Consider the following 19,292-nt stretch of genomic DNA (forward strand, 5'->3'; position numbering starts at 1 on the left):
ATTCTTTTTTAACCCTTCTTGCTTTTAGTCTTGCCTTCCTCGACATCAGATTCCATCACCCGCAGCACTCTTTTTGCCGAAGAGGGAAACACAACCCCGAGAGCTCTCTCGATCTCTTCCCTCGATCAATACACTCAATCGAAGGCTAATCCCGCCTCGGCGCCTTGCAGCATTCGATCAACCAAAGAACACTTTTCCAGCCTCTGTCTCTCGACCTCCGCATCTGGCAGCCACCGTCGCCGTCGCCACCTTTTTTTCCCCTTCCCCTTCCCCTCCCCCTCCTTTCCACTATTCCCCATCACAATCAAGTGGCCCCCAGCCTGGACCGGTCGAAGGACCCGCCTGCCCTTCCCTTCTTCGAATTGTACTAGTACACGCCGTACCGTGTACATCACCACTGTGGTACAATAATTTCTGTACCCAAGAAAACCCCTCCGCCTATTATTGTCCGTCCAAGCATCACTTTGCGACAAACAAGTCTCCATTGCACCTTTCCTCTGACCCAGGAGTCAGGACTTGTCCTCAGACCCTGGAAAACTGCAGAGCAGGGACCGCTCATAACCACTGTCCCAGTTCCCGCAAGAAACAAGGTACCTAGTCCCACCGGTCTCGCCATCTTCAACCCAGTCTGTGGCCTGCCAGCACAGACGAGGTGGGCAATAATAACCCAACCCAACATCAATTGATTGTGCCAATTATCACAATTGTCGCCCCTCTCTTCGACCCACGTACGGCACGTTGGCGCATCTCCACACCTTAAAACAGCACGTACTTTCGTACACTCCTCTCCCGAGCAGTGTACAGTTACCAGAGCCACACAGCCAGGCAGGGTAAAGGGTAAAAGGGTAACCCATTAAAAACTACTCCCCTGCTTTTTGCGACCTCGTCTCGCCGCCCGCCGCCGTCGCCGCCGCTATTGCTGCAAGCCCAGTTCCAGCAAACAAAGCACCCTCACCTTTTCTGTCTCCACTTCCTCCAGATTTGGATGGATCATGGATAGTTCCAACACCAACCTGAACGGCAATTCTCAACGTCGAAAACTCACAAAGAAACCTCCTTCTCATCATAACCGATCCTCATCCGGCGTCGATGCTAGCTTCGGCTTCGACAACCTCTCCCTCCAGAGCAAACGCAGCACCCAGAGTCTGAAGCGCACCCCAAGCGCTCCGCCCGCGAGGGCAAATCCGGACGCGTCAAACAACTCGTCTCCCAGATATCCCCCCTCCCTTGTGCGATCAAACCCATCGCCTCTCCTTGGCTCTTCCGAATTCTCCCCGTCTTTCCAAAATTATCCCCCGCCGCCTACGACGGCCGCGCCCTCCCCGCCTCGAAGTGGCAGACTCTCTGATCCGCAGAGTCACCAGAAGCCCCTCCTCCACAACAATACAGACGACTTTGTCGGCGCTCCTTTCGACGGTGCGGCCATTCTTAACCGCCTCGACGCTTCGAAACTTTCTTCTCCTTCGGCGAATAAGCCTTCCTTCCCTCCTCCGTTGGTCAAATCGAACACCGATACCCTTATCATGAGTCCGATCGTCCCCCACTCGGCGACATTCGTGTCGGCCGACCCGAGCGCCGCCGACAAGACACAGGACGCAAAGGTGATCGACGTGTCGGGCTCTAAGAGGTTTTCGGACGAGGCAAAGGAGCCAAGAGTTGCAGTTCTCAGGAAAAAGTCTGGGTTTTCCGGTTTCGTCAGTGGCCTCGTTGGCTCGCCAAAGAAACCCATCATTTCAGCACCAGAGAACCCAGTTCATGTCACCCATGTAGGATATGATAGTAATACGGGACAATTTACGGTGCGTCTCTTTTCCTTTCCGTCTTTGTTTTCCCTATTCTCTTCTTTTTCTATGCCACATATTTTGTGGAAACAAATATCTGTCTTTACAGCCAAAAGTTACCAAGTCTTGTCTTCCATGAACTCCCTTCTTCTGTTGCCATCTGCCTAAGTTGTGGCTTTCCAATGTTTGAATTGGCTACTGATGTTTTTTCGACTATGATAGGGTCTCCCGAAAGCATGGCAGCGATTAATCAACGAAAGCGGCATCCCCGAGAAGGAGAGGCAGGCGAACCCGCAAACCATGGTGGACATCCTTCAGTTCTACAAGGAAACCACGGAGAAACCAAAAGAAGATCAGGTTCTCGAGAAATTCCACCATGTTGCTGCGTCCCCAGAGATGCGCCAGTACAATGGCGCACCCCCGCCGCCTTATCCCTTGTCCCCATCCCACTACCAGCAGCAGAATTACCTAGGCATGTCCCCCATGCTCAGCCCTCCCGCGAGTCCCAGGTTTCCGACAGTCAATCATGAAGGAAGTTTTGAAAATCCTCGAGCACCCCCTCCCGTACCGATGAAAGGCGCCGGTCCTGTGCCTCCCGCGAAGGATCCCAACCTCGTCCCTACCCGCCCAGCACCGAAACCGCCAACAAGCAACTTGCAGCAGCCGAGAAGCGTCGGTCAACAGCCGTACCCAACCAAGGACTCGGGGATTGGCATGTCTCAAACTGGCGATGTGCTTCCCCCGGTCTCCTATGTGCCTCCGAAGGATAACGTACCCATGCTTCCTGAGGAACTCCGATCCCGGTCCAACTCGCGTGTCAATGGCACGTCACCGTACATGCCGCAAGGCGCAGGCCCAGCACCTCAAACGACGCAGAATGCCCAGGCCGCAGCGTATCAGCAACAGTTGCTTCAGCAGCATGAACAGGCTTTAGCACAGGCCCAGGCTATGTCCTCAGGACAGATCGGCCGAGCTCCCAGCAAGAGGCAGCCCGCCCCGCAGCAGCCTACACCTCCTACGTCACAGCATCAGTATGGCCGAACGCCGGACGCAGCCGGTGCGATGCGGCCTCCTCAAGCTCCCGTAGGAGTATCGCAACCGCCAGCCGCACGGCCACGACAACGCCCCCGCCAAAGCAGTGGCATCGATGTTATCGCGGCACTCAGGCGTATCTGCTCCGAGGATGATCCGCGAGACATATATCGGGGATTCAATAAGATCGGACAGGGAGCATCTGGCGGAGTCTACACGGGTCACGAGAGGGGGACTAATCGTCTGGTTGCTATAAAGCAGATGAACCTAGAGCAGCAACCCAAGAAGGACCTCATTATTAACGAAATCTTAGTTATGAAGGACAGCTCGCACCCCAACATAGTCAACTTCATCAACAGTTATTTGTGTGGAGGCGAGCTCTGGGTTGTCATGGAGTTTATGGAAGGTGGTAGTCTAACGGATGTTGTTACGTTCAATATGATGACGGAGGGCATGATTGCGTCTGTATGCCGCGAGACACTCAAGGGTCTGCTGCATCTACATTCGAAGGGCGTCATCCACCGAGACATCAAGTCTGACAATATCCTCCTGTCCATGGAAGGAAATATCAAGCTGAGTACGTAACTCTTCATCTCTCATTCGCATTCACCCCACTACCCCTTTGGCACCTTTTTTTTCCCTCTTTTTTATTTTTTTCTATTTTTTTTTTTTAATTTATTTCTTGCAACGATGACCGTGATGTCGCAACTCTTCCTTGAACTTCTCCAAAAAGAGACGAGAAATTTTTCTTTACTTCCCCCTCAATTGGCGCTAACACGGTGACGTTCTCTACAGCTGATTTCGGTTTCTGCGCAACCATCAACGATGCGCAAAACAAGCGAACTACAATGGTTGGCACTCCGTACTGGATGGCACCCGAGGTAGTGACACGAAAGGAATACGGACAAAAGGTCGACATCTGGTCACTTGGCATCATGGCCATCGAGATGATTGAGGGCGAACCACCATACCTTACGGAATCTCCTCTCCGCGCACTGTGGCTCATCGCTACTAACGGGACGCCACAAATCAAGGACGAACAGAACATGTCCGACGTGTTTAGGGATTTCCTGTACTGGGCCCTTAAGGTGGACCCCGAGAGACGAGCCAGCGCCAACGATCTGTTACGAGTAAGTCGAGGATTTTTTGATTGCACGCACGTGCCTGGAACTTCGTCGCTAATCATCACTCCAGCACGATTTCATGAAGCAATGTGTCGACTTGAAACATCTTGCACCGCTAGTCAAGGCTGCGCGTGAAGCACGCGCGCAGGAGAAGGCTCGGAAAGGAGGGCAGTAGGGTCGCTCTACTTTTTATTGAACCTAAACCGACGAGGTCACGCTACTCCTCTCGTACGCCGAAAGGGGTCGTTCGAATTGACGATGGTTGTTCCTCCACCCAGAGCCGAGAGTCAGCTTTTACTTGTCCTGCCTACACTAGATATGGCGCCATTACGAAGACCTGGAGTGCGAGAAGAAGTGGAGAAATAAGCTGTGACCAGGCTCAGCGGTGCCAAGCATGGCTAAGGATGATCTGGAACATTGCGTTCCAGATTACCTGTGCGGCTGACCTTTGGCAGAGTTAGCGTATACTCCTCGACGAAGCTTCCTCAGAGCTGGCAGCAGCCACAGCCACGATCGTACATTCTGCAAGAATTATCGGGCAACGACGCAGGAGGCGGGGGAGGGGAGTTTTCTAGAGAATGGCTACCTGGTGCTGCTCTTCCGTTTAATTTCTATCAGACACTCGAGGCGGGGTTGATACATGATTTTAGATGCAAGCCAGACATGCGCCCCTGTAGCTTGCTTTTCGGTCCTTTGCTTGCGGTATCGCAAGTAGCATACAGCATATCATCGGAATTGGTGATGCACCCGGATAGGAACGGCATGATACTGGGGTAGGAAGGGCGAAAGAAAGGAGTGTATTAGGAAGACATGATATAGCGTGGGATAATGAGGGTACCAATAGGTTTTTACTCCTCATTATATTGCTTGTTTCTCTATTCTTTCTCTGCTTTCTTCTTTTTTTTTTTTTTTTTGTTTTTACCCTCTTTTTGGGGGGAACCAGGACATGAAAGCAGTTATGAGGAGGCAACGAACATTAGGACAGGACCACATATGCTTTTTTTTTTCTTTTTTTCTTTTTTTTTTTTGCCTTTCTTTTTCTTCTGTTTTTTCTTCGACTACCACGTCTTGTTTGTGTCGTGTGTCCCCAAAACAAGGAAAAGTTCCACTTGCTCACTTCCTCGTCTCTCCTGTGCCCGCGAAGTTGCCGATCACTTGCTCCCCGATCATCGACACATCGCACCCCTCGCCCTTCAAGGCTCGTATCTATTCTTTTACAGGTGTGTGTTTTTTTCCGCCTCTCTTCCTGCGTGTTTTGGAAACCGAAAAACGAATCAACTTTTTTATATCCCCTGTATGTACTATGTATTTTTTGGTTGGTTGGCTGGTTCCTGCTTTTGCTTGCTGCGGGAGGACTGTTTTTGATAACCGAGGAGCTCAAACTCTTGGCTCGACAATAGGAGAGGGAAGTCGTGAAAGGAAAAAAAAACAAACAGAAAAACAATGGCGGCCGAGAAACTCGGTGAAGGCGGTTAGGGCCCTTTTCCATGTCAGATGCCCCGATTACTTCTTAGTGCTAGAAATAATCCACGCTCTTTGATAGATTCGCCTTTTGGAGATGTCATGTATAACCGCGTCGATATTTCTTCCTTACCCTCCACCCCCCCTTTTTCCACATTCTTAAGATAACTATGTTTCTAATAGGGCTAATCGAATAAGCTAAATCCGAAATAGGAACAACCTCAGGCACTGGCATTGGGAGTGGTGATACCCCGAAGCCAGGATGGAGAAGAGGCATGGAAAGTACTACTAGCTATCGTCATTCCTTGTGAGATGGTTCGATGAAGAAGTATGTTAGAAACGAAGCATCGGAATGTGTAACCATCGAAAATCTTCCGTTCGCGGTTCCATCTTGAGTTCCTAGATGTGCGTTGGATAAACAAGGCTCGGGTTTGCTCATTCCTTGTCAGGTCCGGAATCAGATAGAGAGTTCAAGAGAAGTGCGATATAGAGCCGAAATGGGGAACATAGAGCAAGGATGTGAGAAGGCAAGCTTAAGGAACCCCTTCGTTTACAGAGTGTATATGCATTTCACAAAAGTTTTTCCCACCAGGCTGGATATCAAAGACGTCGAGTCAAGGCACGGATTCGTAATGGGAGAAGAATTGGTGAAATGGGGCTAAGCCTGGATCTGGATATCAATAGCATACCCCGCCGATCAACCACTACATTCCATACTCACCCTCCACTCACTCACCACCCATCCTGTATACCGTTTCCGGGTATTCTGAGGCTAAGGGACCTCTTCGTCATTCTAAAATACATTTCCTTAGCCCCCACCCTTTCCCCTCAAAGAAGAAAAAAAACGGACGTAAAAAGAAAACAAGCCCAAACTCCACAATGTCCACGCCCTAACTAACCCATGACAATTCGATAGCCTCCCTAGCCTCTTCTCTTTCTCTCTCTCTTACAACTCTATTAGGCTCTCCTCCACTATAGGCTGCTGCTTCGGAAGCTCCTGCTGATACCCGCCGTACCCCTGCGCAGGAGGGGGCTGCCATTGCTGCTGGGGAGGCTGCTGCTGCACCTGAGATTGCGGAGGCGGCGCCTGGTGGTGCTGTTGCTGAGGAACTGAAGGTTGCCAGTACGGGTTCTGCTGCGGCGGGAGCTGCTGGTGCTGGATCTGAGGAGTCGGCTGCGGCGACTGGATCGGTTGGGCAGGTTGCGCCGGCAGGGGCTGGGGAGTCTGCTGATATTGCTGGAGGGGCTGCTGAAGATTGGGATATGGGGACTGGGATGGGTCTAGTGGAGCAGCTCCGGGAGGCGGCATGGGCTGGCTAGGTTGCTGGGGTTGTTGTTGTGGTTGCTGCTGTGGCTGCGCTTGTTGTTGCTGGGTATAGTAATAATTGGTATCAGGTTGAGTTGGGGGAGCGGATGGGGTTGGTGTCGGCTGGTTGGCGATGCTGGGGTGCCTTTGCTGTGGCTGTTGTTGTTGCTGCTGCTGCGCATCACTCGGCGGGTATTGTTGCTGCTGAGGCGGCTGCTGCTGGTACTGTCCATCCAGTGCCCCCGAAGTCGGAGTGGGTTGTTGCCAGCTATCAGCCCTTTGCGGCTGCACAGGGTAGCTTTGGGGCGGGATAGAGCCAGTTGTGTTCTTATCGTATCCGACATACGGAGCCTGCGCCGTTGGCTGTGGGTGCCCCGGGTATTGCTGTTGAGGTGGCCGTCCGTAGTCCTGACGTTGCTCTCCTGTGTAAAAGTTCTCGGCCGGGCCCGGCGCACTAGCGCCGCCTGTCTGGAGGGTAGGATAGGGACCGGTGGGGTGGCGGGTGAGGCCTGGGTTATATCCGCCAAACCCGTGCTGTCCGTACGCCTTGGAAAGACGCTCCTCGAGCATCCTATCGTAGTAGCGCACCACCGTTGATAGTTTTGCATGGAGATCTAGCAACGTATCTGTGACCCTCAGTTAGTCGAAAGGTCTTCCGGTACAAGAATTTGCTTGTGCGACTTTGTTAGGATCCTTACCATGCTTGCTCATAGTTTCGCCATAGGTACGCGCTAGCTTCGGTCGCAAAGCACCGATGCTGTCATAAAGCTCCTGGATTTGTGGCTCCCTCAGAATGGTTCCAGGAGGCTGCGTCTGCAGTCGATCGACAAGAGTCGCAAACAGATTGATATTCTCGGCCTCGATCGGGGTGAGCTCGTAATCGTTCTTGGGGAGCGTCAAGGGTACCGATGATGAAGTAGCGGGCCCGTGGGTCTGCTCCTTCAGAGCGGCCGAGTGTTTCTGCTTCTGTTCCTCCATGTCGGCAAGGGACGCCGCGATAGCTCGCTTCAGGTCCTCGTCCTCCTCTTCCTCGGCGGCGGGCTTGGAGGGCTGGGAAGTGCCATTAACACGTGCCGTGGTGGCGGATCCATTCTTGCTCGGCTCGGCGTATCCGCGAGAATAGCTCTTGACCTCCTCTAGACTCATCTCAAGCGCTCTTCGAAGGTCGTCGTCAATGACATCATCGACACGGGCACTTCTGGGCTGCATCGCAGACGTGCTTCGGGTCTTGTGTGGGTAGGTCGGGGTCCTGTCGACAGGAGCGGGTTTGGTCGTGAGCTTAGCATAGCATCCATCATCAACTCGGACGGGCGTCTTGATTCCGAGGTGGGGAAGAGGTAGCGTCTTGCTAGAGCACTGTTGGTCGAAGCAGTTTCCACAGTTGCGGCAGTGATGTTTCCGGTTCGTGAACGTAAAGGCCGTACGGCATCGCATGCAGACATCGGAGTCTATCCATTCAGGGGGCTATAGTCAAAGTAGAGAGACGTGTTAGTCGACGAGGGCGACGACCACAGGAGGGGTAGATATCGGGATAATTTAGGATAACATACAGCGCTGGAGTCGATCATATTACTCGAGATGGTAGTTTTGGGTGGAAACTGGTATCCTTCTCGCTTCAGGTTGCTATATACCTGATTGATGTAGGATAGTTCATGTCGCCCCTCGGTGGCGGTCGCCCACGACTGAATGTATTCGAGTATCTTCGCTCGGACCTCGAGATTCACGGCGGCCGGGCCAACGGCTTGTAGAAGAGAGGTAAGATTATCCATGAACTCGCGCGATGCGATTTCCTTCAAAAAGTGGTCCCCGCCATTCTTTACACAGGTATCCGTGAGCTATATCACCCATCCAAAGCGTTAGCAAGGTCGGTCAGCTTCGGAAGTCGGGGGCGGATTTCCCGGATTATCATACGTTGAGCGCGCTCAGCTGGACATTGGGGTTCCTGTTGCCGATGCGCTTCTTGAGCGATCGCATGGCCTCGGTAGGCTGCACAGTTTTCGATCTGATTTCATCGGAGATTTCGAGGTTCAACGCGATATCCTCCCTAGATAGGCAAGTTGGGTTAGGAGCGAAGGTCGGGGGTCTGCGATAGGAGGAGGGAGAGCTCCATACAAGCTGCTGCTAGTCGCTTTATCAATTTGTTCGTCCAAAGCCGTATTGGCCGATGATGACCACCAGCTCATCATCTTGTATTTGCGTTTTGCCCCGGTAGGAGGAGGCGAACAGACGTGTGGTTGATAGGAGGGTAGTGCCCAGTAAGGGGAGGTACTGAAAGGGAACTAGAAACGAGACGGTGACTCTGGATTGAGCAGTCAGACTGTGCAAAACGAAATCGGAAATATTAAATGGACAGAGAATGCCGGCAACAGTAACAGGTGAGGCTGCAGGATCTGGAGAAAAGGAAAACTATGCACAGTTGTAGCGGGGCATGAAGGTGAGGATAATAAAGTGGCAGCCTTGGTTGCTTTCGTGATGGTGATGGCTATAGCGGCCACTTCCTGCCAGGGAGCTGACGTTGTCTGGCTCATTCACGTGCAAGCTTGGTGAGGCAGGGTAATGAGCACTGGACTGTGGACATCCCCATTAATTAGTACAATTGTACCAAGTACATTTATACTTGTACAGAACAACACAGTCTACGAAGTACAGGTATTGCTCATTGGTGTCAGAAACTAACATAGCACAAGGACATGCCTGAGCAGCTCACATCACATATGGATGTATTTAGTACTTCTCCACCATCCGTGTACTGTGCAACTGTGCTGAGAAACTGTGGAGTGAGCCTGCCCCGGTAATACCCCTGCTGTAAGAGCTGTAAGAACTGAAGAAGGCTCGAACAGTCCAATCTGCAACGGTTGTTAGATTGAACCTCAATCCATTTGATCCATTCGACTCGATTTGATATGTTCGATGGGGGTGGTTCTGCGTATTTTGATTTATGCGACCGGAACTGGGCATCGTCTACTACGAGCGTAGGTAACTGGATCTTTCGTCATTATTTTCCAAACCCTTCGATCCGGGAATCGACAATATGGCTGCCTTGCCATGAAGTTCCACTTTGAGGCTTTCCCGCTCACTTTTCCCTTGGGCCCCCGGGCAGCGCTCCTAGCCGCTCAACTCCGAACAATGCCGCCTCACCAATCTAAGAGGACTGGGCTAGGCAGGGCGCTGCAAACCCGGAGTCGCAGTTCTCTACTATCCGAGTGTTCTCTTACTTTGTAGGTGCCAAGTAGGATAATTATTTCGTCGGATACAACTCCGTGGTATGTATAAAGGTATGGCACGAGAGATTCCAAAGAGCGAAAAGTGGCCGGTGGTTCCAGTGATGGCTGAGCTGGCCAGCCCAGGGCCAGGCCAGTCCAAAAGAGCGCTGCGCTATTAATTGAGTGCAAGTATTGAGTGTTTCGTTCGGGGCTGCACTGTCCTCAACTCTGCCTTCGTATCGCCAGCTGCATCGTAGATCTCTACTTAACAAATTGATCTGGACCCCCCGATTGATGCCAGAACCACGCAGCTGGGCAAGGCAGGTCCGACTAGTACAAGCGGGGCGCTCTAAGTTACCATGCTGGCAGCTAAAATGTTAGGCGGGAGAAAAGTATCCTGACAAATGGCTAATGTACCTGGCGGTGACTTGGACAGCAAATCAAGTCCAATTATCCACTAGAACCCAGACCCTGGATAGAGTCCCGCAACAGCAACCGCAATCCTCGTCAACGTCCGCCTTTGTCTCCAAGCGAGCCTCGTCATTCTACAACCAGAACCAGACAAATCTGGCTATCCGCTCCAGCAAGATCCAAGAATGTGACAAAATTCCAGTCCATGGTCCTGCACACCACAACCACACCCTCTCACCTTGTTTGCAGAACAATCTCTTTTGCTGCCGCTGATGCTTTCAGTACCCCAGAACCGCTTCACACTCCAGCTTGCCCCTTCTTGCCACCCCACGCCCATTATCCTTGTTAACCCTGCCCGAGAACATTCCCTCTCTCTCTCGAATGCGAAGCGCACCCACTCCATCACCACGAAGCAGGTCTTGGATTCAATAACAGCGAAATGAAAGCCCTCTCTCTTCTCAGCTCCACCGATACTTAGCCTCGTTCCCATCCTACTTTCCTTTCTCTTTTCCCCCCTCCCCGACGACATCTCTCGTCCGATCTCGAACCCTCCGCCTACGAAAATACTCGGCTCCTTTGCCGACCCCACCGTCCTACCCGTGATCGACAACGATAAGCAAGGCAATACGGCAACCCGATCCAACTTCGCTGTCTAGGTAGCTTAGTTTCTGGCCCGCTTCCCATATAAGACCCTTATGTTCGTGGCGAGGAACGATGCAAATGGCTTCGCCAGCGGTGGCAAGCTTTCTGGGGGGAATACCCCCTCAAGGGGCCCTCTTCCTCATATCAGCGACCTAACGTCGGTATCCGCTGGCGTTGACCATAATCTCCCAATCCGGAAGCTTCTCGAGGCCGGCGATGGGTGCATACGCCAAGCCGACACTTGGGTCACCTTCAACCGGCCCGATCTTGCTCTCCAAGAGTATATCCGTGGCTGCATCATCGCCATCCAGATAATCCCCCACCACAAGGAATACGTGTCGCTTCGCAGCGACAGAAGTGGCCTAGGTCGACTCTACGAAGCGCTCCAGCACAAAGTCATCTCGGCGAGCCCCACCTTCGAGAAGATAAAAGAGGATATCAAGGCGGATAATGAAAGGACTGGTGTGCAGCCGACTCAGAAAGGAGTTCCCAGGCCCGCGACTTCACGGGACGCCGCTTCTTCGAACTATACGCCAAGCGCAAGTGGATCTCGGAGCAATGGGGATGGTCCCATTGGTGAATCTTCACCAAGACAGAAACCGACTATTCACCCAAAACCCCAAGCTCTCCATGGCAATGCGATACGACCTGGGTCGGGCCATCATCGAACAGACTCGAGTGACCTAAACGCCCGATTCGCAAACTTGAGAGGGTCAACGTCACAAGCACAGCAGCTGTCGCTGCACCAACAACAACAGCAGCAGCAGCAGCAACAGCAACAACAACAGGACCCGCGGATAAAGACCCATCCTCTCGTTCCTCCTCCACCCCCGGCACCGAGAGGGTCACGGTCCCGCGCTTCGAAGATTACTGCCGAAGTCTCCGTTCCCAACCTCCCAAAAGTGCCTGACGCCATATACAGCCCAGCAAGAGGCACGGTGATCACTGAAGATTCGCAACTATCGTCAAGTACAACCCGGGGCCATTTTGGCCTCGTGGGTTCGAGCAACCCCATTTCTAGCGTTCGTAGCGGATCTGCCACAGCATCAGTGTTACATCAACCCGCGACGAATGGCACGCGGAGTGCACGCGGATCCACGGAATCGACGTCTCCGATGCCCATCCCCACCACAGACACTTTGACGCCCCAGCAGCTCTGCGACTTGATGAGGTCCAGGAGTGGCGACATTTTGTTGATTGACGTTCGACCCCGCGATGAGTTTGAAAGCGGCCATATCCTATCCCAACATACCATCTGCATCGAGCCATCCGTTCTCCTTAGAGACAGTATCTCTGCAGCGGAGATAAGCGAGAGCAACGTTCTAGCACCGGCCGAAGAGCAACTGGAGTTTGAACGTCGAAACAAATTCGAGCTTGTTGTCTTTTATGATAATGACTCCGATACCACCCCGTATATCCCGTCCTCCGATGCTGGAAAGGCCCTCGTCTCGTTACGGAGGGCCCTGGTAGACTTCAACTATGGTCGTGAATTGCGAAATCCCCCGAAGCTCCTTTCAGGTGGCCTCGAGGCCTGGACCGATCTCATGGGGCCCAACTCACTCCAGGCTTCATCCTCCAATACTAGACGCTCTACAAGAATGTCGGTGACAGTGTCGGCGCAGGAAGCCGATCGTGCCGGGCTGAAGGGAAGGCATTTTAGTGCTCAGCACCTATCTACATACAACGTGAAGCCGTTGAAGCCCGAGGAGGTGAAGCAATGGCAGGAGACCTTGAAAAAAGAGGACATGGACGTGGCCCACTCACCAAATTTTGTACGTTCAACTGAAGACTTCCTCCGGAGGTTCCCACCTGTCACGGTGGAGCAGGAGTCGATGACTTCTGGATCTCCTTACCCCCTCGACTTGCCACAGGGTTCGGTAGACTACCAACTTTCCAAGTATGACGACCTCCCAGCACCGCCAACACGTCCAGCGCCGGCCATCCCGCGGCCCAGCTATAGTGGTCTAAGTTCCCATGATGACCAGGGGACCCCTACTGTTATGCTAACGCAGACATTGCCTCTCCCCGAAGGGAGCGATGCGCATGGAGCCCACGTAACGGGGCTCTATAATAGAGGCACTTGGTGTTACTCGAATAGCATTCTACAGGTATGGCGCTTCACGGCCGGCTTTGGAGATGAGCTAGCAGGCTGGAGGCAAGGAAATGGAAACCAATGGATGCCACCCGGTGACGATAAGCCGCCGCAACTCCTAATGAACATTATTGGAAATCTGTTCCAGTGGATGAACCAGGGCTGTTTTAAGGTTATGAAGGCCCAGACGCTCATGGTAAGGATTGTCCCCCCCCCCCCCCCCATTTTTTTTTTCTTCTCCCCCTTGACCCCTTTCCCAAATTCGACTAGAAGTGTGAAAGCAGGATTGATAGTTCTTCCACACACGGACTCTTAATATGGTCCTGCATCCCGTCAATCACCTGGCTTATATCTTCTCGTCCCCCACCGGGAAGGGTCCCAGTTAACTGACTATAGGCCCTTGGGCTTCTTCATATAGGACTATCTTGGCCACATAACGGATACTGACCGTATTAAATTCGGCGATAACAATACTCAGCAAGACACTGCCGAGTACATGCACGTCGTTTTCACGGCGATGGACAGCGAAACCAATAGGAGACCGAAGAGAGGGCAGAGCGCAAAGTTGGATCCCAAAAAGAATCAGTCACTACAAGAAGCGGTGATACGCGATTGGAATCACTACCGCGAAACATCAGACACCATCGTCGACAGGTACTTTAGAGGCATGGAGGTGGTCAGGACGCTTTGCAAATGTGGCATGGCCCAAGTCACCGTGAATCCCTTTCTCTTCCTTTCACTCGCCATCACGGAGAGCACGAGGACGCTCAATGACTTGCTGCAGCTCAATTACAGATCAGAGATTCTCGATAGTTATAAATGCGACGGGTGCTCGGCCACCGGAACCTCGACGCGGACAACGTGGATTGGTCGACTCCCCGAGGTTATCATCATTCAACTCCTCCGGTTCCGCGTGGAGGATAAAGCTACCAAGAAGATGACACAGCGGATCGAATTCGCCATAGAAGAGTTGGACTTCGAACCATTCTACATCCCCACCAACGAACGCTCTTTTGGGACCGAGTCGCCGGAAGATTCCGCCTGGGGACAACGATTCAAATACCGGATCTACGGCATTGTAGTTCACATGGGCAACACCGCGGATTCGGGACATTACTGGTCCTTTGTCCGGAGGGCGGACCCTGAGAAGGGGACGCCTGTATGGTATGAATTTAATGATGCCAGGGTGAGGCGGCTTGGTACAGACTCCGAGTTTACCAAGAGGTATTTACGGGACGTGTGGAAGAACGGCGATAGGGTTCCGTACGTGCTGTTTTTACAGCGAGTGAAAGAACAATCAAAGTAAGGCGTGTTGTGCTTGGTCAGTGTGAATGCAGGTAAAGAAGATGCTTGGGGAAAGAGGAGGGAGAAGGGTTATATCCCTGCTTTCTGGTATCTTCTAATAGATGGAGCCAGAAGTTTTGTTTTCCTTTTCTTTAATGACTGGTTGGAAGGAATTGTTTTTTCTCGGTTGAAGTAGAGAGAGCATGTTAAGGGTTCATATGGGCAGATGGATATCCTGGTTCTCGTGGGCCTTTTCCTCTTTTTTTTTCTCCTTTTTTTTTTCTCCCCCACACTACATCTTCTTCATTTTGTGTGTTTTGAGAAATACCCATGGAGCTTTGACAAAGTTATACCCAAGGTGCCCTTCATTTTCGTTTCCTTTGTTTGTTCCTTTCCGTGAGGCGTGAAAGAGCAGCAATGCTGAAGTAGCATGGGGAGGGGAGATGCTCTTGGTGTATGTAGACAACTACCTGGACGGGTTGAAAGGGCGATCATGGCCTGCTGGTGTTTTGGAGTTTGTATAGTCTTGTGGTGTATGTGTTGGATTCCCTGTGTGTCTAGCAGAGAACACCTTATGATTCTTTCATCTCTCCCTTTTCTCCATCCTTTTTCGAGCTTCCTTGCTTGCCGTGATATTTTCCCCTAGTCTATGAAGGAGATGAGGCCAAGCATACATTATTGAATCTTGCGAGGACCGGATGTCCTTGGTTGAATCAACACCGGCCCTTCACGAGGCCATGAAACTGCGGTTCTGTTGGTCTCGAGCGTCTCTTGGCCCCGAGGCATCTCGGATCATAAGGGGATTCGATATCTCACACACTCGACTCCGCCGAGGAACGGTGGATCTCCGTCCCGTCTCGGTAAGCCTGCTTCTCTAGGGTCCTCGCTTTGTGGAACTATCAGGATTGGCATTTCCAACTAACACCCCGGGTCCCGTCCCGTCCCCAACGCCCGCACCCACATGTATCCCGGGTCGTACAAGGGGCGAGCCTCGGAATCTGGATACCGAGTTCCCGCGTTAAGCACATGTTTATTTTCTATCCTTTTCCACTCTTTCGTTCCCGACGACCTTCCTATTTTCTAGGATTTGAAATTGGAGTCCTGCGGAAGATCGGACGAAAGCTAAGAATAGCATTTCCGCCGTTACATGGGCCGGATTTTTTTTTTTTTTTAAGGTTTCCTGTTTATTTTCTTTCCAGGTCGGGCCGGGATGGGCCAGACCGGGGACTCAGTCCGGCGAGCCTCTAGTATTTTCTTGTTTCTATACTCTGCATTTATTTGTGTATTTCTATTTTCTTTTTTAGTAACAGACATTATATCCCGTATTTCCTCCGCTGGGAAACAAGTCATCCCAAAAGAAGCATCACGCCAAAAAGGTCATCTGATCTCGAGCTAGACATGTGAGCTGTTTCTCTTAGCCAAAGCGAAGCAAAACCGCATCTCGCGATTCTCTGTTTCCGCGAAAGGGAACGAGATGTCCGTGCTCGTGTCTGGATAAGTTGAGCTATCGCGTTTTGGGGGTGCGAACAGGTGCTTGGTGGGGGCAAATCGCAAATCTGGGGTAAAAGATGTGGGGTTTGCTTGGGGCAAGGAGAAGGCAAGAACCCTCGTGGGCATCGAGTAATAGTGCGGAATGGGATAGGATAGGATACCTCCGTAGGGGCACTTTGCCACGTACAGACAAGGTACGAGGACGGGAAAGATCCAGGTATTCACTCCCCTAACGGAAACCATGCGATTGCTATCCTGGTGGTTCGATGGGGATGCGGGGAGACCATGGTGGGTGATTGGAGGGGGACGAGGAGGGGAAAGGACAGGTTTGGAGCTAGATTCAAGGATGGTGCTCGTCTTTTCGGAAGACAGAATCAAAATGGAATCGTCGATGGGGGGCCGGGGGACAGGGAGGGAAAGGGGGTTATGGGGTTGGTCGGAGCCTCGGAGGGTGGTATTATTACCATGTAAGGCCTACTAAAAAGGGCAATGGAGCTCCGGTGTGTTGGAGGTTGATTGAAGTGTGCTAGGCGAGATGGGGGCGGGATGGATATCTAATCTGCTCCGTAGCATCACAGCTGCGAGAATAGGGGATTTCTGGGCAAAAACCAAACCCTGAAGTACGCATATTTCTCTCTGCTTGATATCTGCAGATGCAGTTCGGGAGCCATACGACCAGACCAGGCGGCTGAAATGGAGGGACGACGACTGACCTCGTCATAGGGTGCGCGACTGGGGTCTGGTGTCCGGAGTAGCCCTTGCCTTGGACCAATGTGCGCTGGAAGATAAATTAAGATGTGGCGACGAGGAGTTGGAGGAATCAAAACCAGGCAGATAATAGTTTACTTCGTACGCTGTGTAGTCACATCAATTCCCCGAATCTGGACGATGCGACTTGGATGGATCATGGGTAAGATTGCGCGCCCAGCGAAGTCGTGAGCGGTCGAGGTCTCGAGGACGGACTCTCTCTCACTGCCCCGCACCCCCAAAGGACACCATTGTACCACTAAAATGCAGCCTAAGCGCGTTCGGGGAGCTTGGCGCAGGACGTTTCCAATGTTGGAGGGCTTGGGGCCTCGATGGTACCCATGGTTGTTGCCAGCGGGTCGAATGTTGTCTGTGGGCGAGCGAAGATATTGATTAACTCGTGTTTCGGGCCCGCAAGATAATAGAATGTTCATGACGACGAACAGCGGCAGTGCCGGGAAAATGTTGAACTGTATGATGATGTTTGACGGGCTCGGGAGACTGGGCATACCGAGAGGCGAATATCGACGATCGGCCTTCATTGTTCGGGGACCGATGTGGATACATTCCGAAGTGCCACATCTTCCAGAGTTTCCGAGTGAGGGATGATCTCGACAAGAGCAATGGTCCTGAACTGCAAAGGTTGTGTTCGACAAACGGGTCGATGTAGCGGTGTTCAGACTTGGAGCTTTCTTAGGTTTCGGGGTTTAGCAAGTTACCGACCATCAATCAATAAAGAGCTCGAACTACTTCGTATGCTAAGAAAAAATGTCAAAGAGGTTCCCCAGTACAGTGGCAGGTCCTAATAAATGCAGGACGCTAGACTGGGAAAGTACACTTGGTACCTGCCAGTGTCCCGCTCCATCGTGGCAGTGGCGCAGCCCTCCACACACCAAAACTGAAATATGCTGAATTCCTTTCAACGGCGAGAAGACAGACGAGGTGACCGAAACCACAGCGGAAAGTGCAGACTCAAATGTGCTCCCCTCGAACAACAGGTGGTGATGACGAGGGTGAATCTACCTTTGTAGACTACTCAGTACACTACTTGTACCTGTTTCGTTCCAAATGCAGGACCTGCAGGGTTGCAAGCTGATCATTGATGCATCCAGCAGTCTTGGCTGCATGCCGAGGAGATGAGACTAACCGGCGCTGTTTGGGGAGATGGTGAGATTCGGGCTTGGGTCGCAGGCGATAGTTACCAGTCACCCACCCACCTGACCGTCTTGGCCTGGGCTCAGGATAGAGAAACGTTGAAATATCCCCCCCCAAAATAACTCGAATTCCACTGGCCTTGTCCGGAACGCAGGGAAGGAAGGCCAGGGCCCCAACCAGTAGCTTTGTTAATGTCGCTTTCTCGGTGGACGACAAATGATGGTGTTCCTAAGCCCTTCAAATTGTTCTTGGCATTCCTTGATATCTGCGGGATATATTCTACAAAGTAAATTCTCTGCAATATCCAACGTGGGGACTTTTAGGCGTTAAGCAGGTGGCGTGCCTGGCCAGGCCAACGAGAGAGCCCCGGTGAGACACAAATCCCAGGCTAAGCTCAAATGTTGCGAACCCTGGCTGGCCCCAACCGATGTCAACCTTGGGAAGCTTCGCTCAAATCGTTGAGGTGATTACCTATTCTACATTGATGTACGCGAGTCGATGTACGAGATGTACGTACATGCCATCGAAGTGTATCAAATTGTAAACTTAGGTTTGTATTTTGTATTTTGTAGTGCATACGTAGGCTGCAGGACCTGTGCTGTGGCAGCAGGAGGTCTTGGATCAATCTTAGTGGGTGGTTCAACTGTTGCCTGGCTGGGGGCAACCAACCAGAACAGCACTGCACAACCTTTGTAGCCACCCTCATCATCGCCCTTATCCCCCCAAGGTAGTTTACTTGTAGTTTACTTAGGGGAATGTGGAATGTATGTGTGCACTACCGAGTACACCAGTTGTGCTGATACTTTTGTCCCACTATCCCGCTCTCCAGCGCACTTCGCCCCCTAGTCCGTTTCCAATGGTACCGTCCAGCCCCGGCTAGCTTGTACCCCGAGGTATCGGCATCTTGGGGATCTCCACCCAGCCCACCCAGTCCACCCTGTCGTAGCCGCAGCCACCAATAAACACCAATAATTTCCCCCAGGAAAGCTTACTTTGCCAGCTTTGTCTGAGCACCAAGCAACCAAGCAACCAAGCAACCGAGCAGGTGCGACTAGCCTTTCATTGTTCCGGCGTACTTGTCTTCTCCTGCCTTTCGATCCTTCGCCTGCAGTTCAACCTGTCCTTGACTCCTTGGCTTGTTTAGCTCCTCTCGGCCTTTTTCCCTTCTGTCAATCATCCTTTTATTACTGCCACCCACCTCCCTCGGAGAAACACTGCACGAGGAAGCTCCAACCGTTTCCCTCAAATCTTCTCACCTCGACTCAACCTCTGTCTGGGTGTCCTCATCATACCCATTCTTCCTTTTGCCATCATCCATCAGACATTATCGCTTTCTGTGTTCTGTTTTCTTTTTCTTGCCTTGTCCTCTCTTCTGCGATACCCTCTCCCTCCTTTTATCTAGTTTTTGCTCCTCTCCACGAATACAAAGCTTGCTAAGATCTCCTCTTTCCTCTCCCTTCCTTCTCCCCGAAAACCCTCCCGCAACCGCAACCACTCCCAACGTCATTCAGCCCGCGCGCCCGCGAGCGAGAAACGAGAGCTCGATCTCCGCACCCACCCATT

At 52.1% G+C, this 19,292-nt stretch overlaps 3 protein-coding genes across 3 annotated transcripts; 2 read left to right on the forward strand and 1 right to left on the reverse strand.

Annotated features, from left to right (window-relative positions):
• Positions 1 to 992: 992 nt before the first annotated feature.
• Positions 993 to 4,112, forward strand: SAPIO_CDS8135 (Serine/threonine-protein kinase MST20; the record flags this gene model as incomplete). The annotated part of the gene is made up of 4 exons (XM_016789835.1): positions 993 to 1,766; positions 2,004 to 3,390; positions 3,609 to 3,943; positions 4,008 to 4,112. 4 exons carry the CDS (start codon positions 993 to 995, stop codon positions 4,110 to 4,112), a joined length of 2,601 nt encoding a protein of 866 aa, XP_016640098.1.
• A 2,232-nt stretch (positions 4,113 to 6,344) lies between these two features.
• On the reverse strand, positions 6,345 to 8,890 carry SAPIO_CDS8136 (Vacuolar protein sorting-associated protein 27; the record flags this gene model as incomplete). Its single annotated transcript, XM_016789836.1, has 5 exons — positions 6,345 to 7,330; positions 7,403 to 8,168; positions 8,255 to 8,539; positions 8,616 to 8,748; positions 8,817 to 8,890. The coding sequence occupies 5 exons, from the start codon at positions 8,888 to 8,890 to the stop codon at positions 6,345 to 6,347; spliced, it is 2,244 nt and encodes a 747-aa protein (XP_016640099.1).
• A 2,123-nt stretch (positions 8,891 to 11,013) lies between these two features.
• On the forward strand, positions 11,014 to 14,358 carry SAPIO_CDS8137 (Ubiquitin c-terminal hydrolase domain-containing protein; the record flags this gene model as incomplete). The annotated part of the gene is made up of 2 exons (XM_016789837.1): positions 11,014 to 13,248; positions 13,471 to 14,358. The coding sequence occupies 2 exons, from the start codon at positions 11,014 to 11,016 to the stop codon at positions 14,356 to 14,358; spliced, it is 3,123 nt and encodes a 1,040-aa protein (XP_016640100.1).
• Positions 14,359 to 19,292: the final 4,934 nt, after the last annotated feature.

The sequence above is a fragment of the Scedosporium apiospermum genome, assembly GCF_000732125.1.
Source record: "Scedosporium apiospermum strain IHEM 14462 chromosome Unknown SEQ_SAPIO_0121, whole genome shotgun sequence".
NCBI lineage: Eukaryota > Fungi > Ascomycota > Sordariomycetes > Microascales > Microascaceae > Scedosporium > Scedosporium apiospermum.